This window comes from Sinocyclocheilus grahami, unplaced genomic scaffold (assembly GCF_001515645.1).
Source record: "Sinocyclocheilus grahami isolate Dianchi unplaced genomic scaffold, SAMN03320097.WGS_v1.1 scaffold63.1, whole genome shotgun sequence".
NCBI lineage: Eukaryota > Metazoa > Chordata > Actinopteri > Cypriniformes > Cyprinidae > Sinocyclocheilus > Sinocyclocheilus grahami.
In genome coordinates, this window is record NW_015505242.1 from 8,060 (window position 1) to 13,140 (window position 5,081).

Below are 5,081 nucleotides of genomic sequence, written 5' to 3' on the forward strand. Positions count from 1 at the left end.
TTTTTTTTTCAAATTTATTGATTGACAGCTCTCCTGTCCCCATGTTGAGAGAAATCACAAGATGTTACTGTAGTTCTAAAAAATAATGCAACTCAGAATATGATGCAAACCTGCAATAATTAAATGTTAAACAACACAAATATCCTTTATGTATTTAATCCCATACTATTAACCAATGTCTTTGCTTCTGACCTTCAATGATCCAGTTCAACCATACTAATAAGCACAAATTACTCTAGACAAACATTTGTGTGTCTTTTTTTATTGCTGAAGTGTGTTGAAATTTCTTCTTCTGCATTCTACTGTATGGACTTAAATTTACTTTTCCTTCAGCCTGAGGCTTATTCATTTCACTTTTGGTGTGAAAAGGCTTTTATATTTGCCAAAAATATATTTTTTATGTTAAAAACAAACAAGCAAGCCCTGTCCACATTTGAAAAGTAACGTAACGCATTACTTTCCACATGAAGTAACTAAGTAACTAAATTAGTTACTTTTTATGGAGTAACGCAATATTGTAATGCATTACTTTTAGAAGTAACTTTCCCCAACACTGGCTTTGTGACAACGTTCCCATATGACAACTAGCCCAGGTCAAAGTGTACATTTTTGACCGGTTTTAGTTATTTGTTTAACGTATTCACGTATTTTAAATCCTCCGATAGTTTTTAAAACTACTATTCTAGCCAATAAACGGAATGTATAAAATGTATAGCTACTAAATATGTTTAGTTGTGTATAATATCACACTTCAAGACACGACTGCCACTGCTTTAAAAGGTTTGTTATCACTAAATACAGTTTTTGTTCAGCGAGTCGAATGCTACAATGTAACTGTGATGACAAACTAACCCCGGACTAGGTTATGACAAACAGTCTTGAAAGTTAACCCGAACAATCAACTAAAATACTCAACTTAATGCGCATCTTACCTCTATATTTACAACATCCAACTGAAATAAAATCGTAACTGTCGTAGAAACAAAATCAAGAGAGTGCGACCGACATGCTAAAGACACTGCGTTTCCAACGCGTCTTGCTTTCTGTTTCAGCTCTAGCTTTTCAATTTCAACAGGAAGTGGACATAAGGATGTGTTCACAAATGTGTTATATAATATTTGTGGGGGTTACTCTCGAATTACTGAATTCTGAACAGCAGTAAGAAATACTTTAATTTTTTTTCAGACAGTTTTGATTGAAGAAAAATATAAATGTGTATATCTTTAAGTATATTTAATGTGTAAAATATTTCCTATAAATCATTAAAAAAATTGTTATATAAAAAGTTGAGGCTTTAATATTTATTTTATATCACACAAGAAAGTTGACTGTTTTAAGTATATTCAGTGCAATATTTCTTTATGACTGCAAAGGTCTATAAATGACGGTCTCACTCAAATAATCAAGAGGAACCCAATACTATTACAGCACATACAAAAACAGAGCATAAAATCATTATACCAAGGCACTATTAGAAGAAAACCTTTATTTTCAATACATTAGTAATTGGTTAGTGTTTGTTATTCCTGTGGAAAGTTTTGAGAGTCTTTAAGGGATTTTCCTGGAGTACTTTGAGAGACAAAGGGCGCAAAGAAGTCATGAGCAAATGAGAAAACATCCTGAGGTTTCCTCAACAGCAGAAATAGCAGGAAGTCCCCCAATAAAGCCTTTAGCTCAGGGTGAAGTCTGATGTAGGAGTAGTCTGCTTTGAGTTCTTCCTGTGTGAGTGAAAATGAGTCACACATTTGCATATTTGTTGAGGGACCTTTATTTTATGTGGTCCTTTGATTGAAATTCTTAGAAGTTCTAAAAAAAAAAAAAAGATTTCCAGGTAGAAATTAGATATTGAGTCTCAGAGTTTCAACGTGGGCTGCATGAACTTTTGGAACCCACAGTGTATTTTAATAACCATGAAGAGGTCTTTATGAATAAATTAAAGGTGCAATAGGTGATTGTCTTCAGAAACATTTTTTGTTAAGCTGGTTGAAAGTCTCTTCACATCCTGATAGCAATCATTAAGTTAAGTGGTCTAAATGTATTTGTCTGTATTTATATATTCTGTGGAAGGCGTAGGATCAAGAAATGTTCGTCCAATCAAAACGCTCTGTCTCAAACACAGGAATCTGGTCTTTCTCCACTGAAAATAAAAGCAAAATCATTTTACTTTTACTTTATTTTTGACTGTAAAGATTAATTCTGGTCACAAAGGCACAGACTGTAAAGTGATGAAGTCTTCAAACCTCCATCAAGCAAGAAAGGCAAATGCTGGAGCTTCATAATCGCAGGTGAGCCCAAGTGCATTCTGCTTGCTAGATGCCTAAGTGTAAAATATTTTAGGAAAAGTTCAAAACTCTGTTGTTGTTGTTTTTTAAAAAAATATTTTTTATTTGTTTATTTTTTTCATATAGGTGCTTGTAATAAAGCAATCAAACATCAAGTAGAAAATAAAACAAAAATCAACTTTTTATATATACCATATGGCAGCATTGGTTTTGTTTGCAAGATATTAATCACAATCTACCATCAACCTATCAACCACATTTATGCTGTGTCATTTGTCCTTTGTGTCAGTATGTCATAAAAACAATGAGTCATCATTTTACTGTCAGAGATTTGTTGCTCGCGTCACACCACATGTAGTGTAGACAGAATCACTGTTTATGATACACTGTAAAACATTATCGTGATTTGAACAGAAAAAGACTGTAAAAATGCTACTGTAAAAACCTGTTTATTGTTTAACAGTAAGTTTCCATACTATATATGGTGAATAACTGTAATTACATTTAATGTAATTTTACAGTAAAATACTGTTAAAATTACGGTTTTTGGACGTGAAAAAGAAAAAAATCATTGTATAATTGACAGTGAAAAAACGTAAATTAACACTACCAGAATTCCCTGCATGACACTTCATATTTGATGTTTTTTTTTCAAATAACTATAACTGTCTTAGTTTTTTTTCTTCTCAGTTGTGTACATTAGGGTTTTATCTTACATCTAATGTTGTAAAATTAATGTTTATTGCATTATTTCAGTATCGTGTGTTACCATGGTGGTGTTTAGTATTTGTGTGAATGACACTCTGTGCATCTTACTATTTCCCTCCTCCGCTTGTGGAAAAGCTGTTTGTGATGAGCTTCGGTTCATCATGTGACTTTCTCATCACCAACTGTTTTTGGTGGTTATCAGTGTATTACAATGGTTCAAAACAGATATTAGTACTTCAATAGGTTGGTATATTACCATTACATCAGTTAATGAAATTTTTTTATTGTGAATTTAAGTTAAGTATGTAAAACCTAAAATGTTGCCACCATATTTTTTTATGGTGAGGTTCTGGCTACCACAGCTGCCAGTATTTTACCATATATGTTACTTTTTTTTTTTACAGTGTAGGTTTTATTGTCTTTAGTCGCGTAATGCCACTCGCGTCCAGTGTAGACACACCGATATGAGAAACAGATAAGATAAGTTTTGCTTTCTAGCAAAAAAATGAAGAGAGTATTCTACCCATCAGGCAAGAAATAGCAATGCCAAGTTCCTGAGGAGTCCTTTGGAGAGGACACAGTCCTTTCAATCCCAAAGATATCGACTAACTCTTCCCCAATCATCTGCTTATTGCACCCAAGTGCTCTCTAAAGCAAAAAAGTGCATCAGTCACATGAAAGAATAATAAACCATCTACCATCATACATCAACTGTTTACAAGGATGAAATAGTCCTTATATAATGTAAACTCACCTACAATTGATGTACCACAAGGAATGTCATCCGTCATTCCATGACTGTTGGCATGGAGCAGATAACATAGCTCCTCATTGTAGCTCGCCTTGGTGACACTCACAGAGAAGTCTCCCAGCTCCCGGCTCGAATCTGACACAGTCACAAGTGAATCTGCGAACAAACACTGGTCCAGAGTAGGGTTCTGAAAATGACAGCAGAAGACAGTAGCCCCTCACTGCAGAACACAAGCTCCAGGGGGCGTGGTTGGATCCACATCTAGGGGGTGGAGATTGGTATATAGGTTTAGGGGTGGAGATGGATGGGTTTAGGTATATGTACGGTGAGAGGAGTTGGATCTGGATCCAACCACGCCCCCTGGATCTTGTGTTCTGCAGTGAGGACCATCTCGTAGAAGAGGCTTACAGTCATAAGTCAATTGGAATCATATAATGTTAGTCTTGACTGAAGATTAATTTATGATGATTACCGTTATTAGGATCTGAAAGGACTTCTGAAGAAACATTCAGAACATTTAATGTAAAGGCACATTTATGTAGTTGTCAGTGTTTCATGCTTTATCACAATACTGGCATACAGCCTCCGTCCTGCATCAAGTTATCGAGGAAAATCTGCTGTTCAAATTACATATTAAATAGAAACAAAATAACAGTATAATGCAACTTAACAAATGTAAGGGGAATTACAGTTTACACCGTTGATGCCATTAACAGATGGTCCCTGACCCTAAAATAGTATCTCTGACAGGCAAATTTTAAAAGTGACGTCACCTACCAACCCTCTACGCACACCTTGGCAATATAATCGCCATTGGCTAGTAAATTTTTGTCTGGTCAGCTATCCTTGTGGGGACTCTCCATAGGCGTAATGGTTTTTCTACTGTACAGACCGTATATTCTATTGCCCTACACCAACCCTACCCCTCACAGGGAACTTTGTGCATTTTTAGATTTTCAAAAAACTTAATTCTGTATGATTTATAAGCTTTTGTACCCGTGGGGACCACAATTTAGGTCCCCACCGTGACACGGGTCCCCATGAGTCTGTGTGCAGTCAGGTTTAAGTCCCCACAAGGATATATAAACCAGTACACACACACACACACACACACATTTACTTAGCTATCTAAATGGGGACATTACATAGACTTCTATTGTTTTTATATATAGATAGTTATACACTTTTTAACCTAAACCCACCCATAACGGTTTTACAAATGAGGACATCCACAAATTGAGGTTTTTGCCATTTTTGTCAGGCTTTGTTCACTTTTGGGTACAAATTTGTCCCCAAAATATGGTTAAGTAGGTACACACACACACACACACACACACACA

The 5,081-nt window shown here is 35.3% G+C and overlaps 2 protein-coding genes across 2 annotated transcripts in view; both read right to left on the reverse strand.

Moving 5' to 3' along the window:
* LOC107584809 (caspase-8-like) overlaps positions 1–1,068 on the reverse strand; it is a 4,707-nt gene extending 3,639 nt beyond the window's left edge. The window contains exon 1 of the mRNA XM_016271576.1: positions 933–1,068. The gene's annotated coding sequence lies outside the window, so the exon portion shown is untranslated. The remainder of the gene's footprint in view (positions 1–932) is intronic.
* A 404-nt stretch (positions 1,069–1,472) lies between these two features.
* On the reverse strand, positions 1,473–4,155 carry LOC107584810 (ciliogenesis-associated TTC17-interacting protein-like). Its single transcript, XM_016271577.1, has 6 exons — positions 4,150–4,155; positions 3,749–3,928; positions 3,514–3,638; positions 2,217–2,317; positions 2,086–2,137; positions 1,473–1,755 (listed from the first exon to the last, which is right to left on the reverse strand). The coding sequence occupies exons 1-6, from the start codon at positions 4,153–4,155 to the stop codon at positions 1,521–1,523; spliced, it is 699 nt and encodes a 232-aa protein (XP_016127063.1). The 3' UTR covers positions 1,473–1,520.
* Between the last annotated feature and the right edge of the window lie 926 nt (positions 4,156–5,081).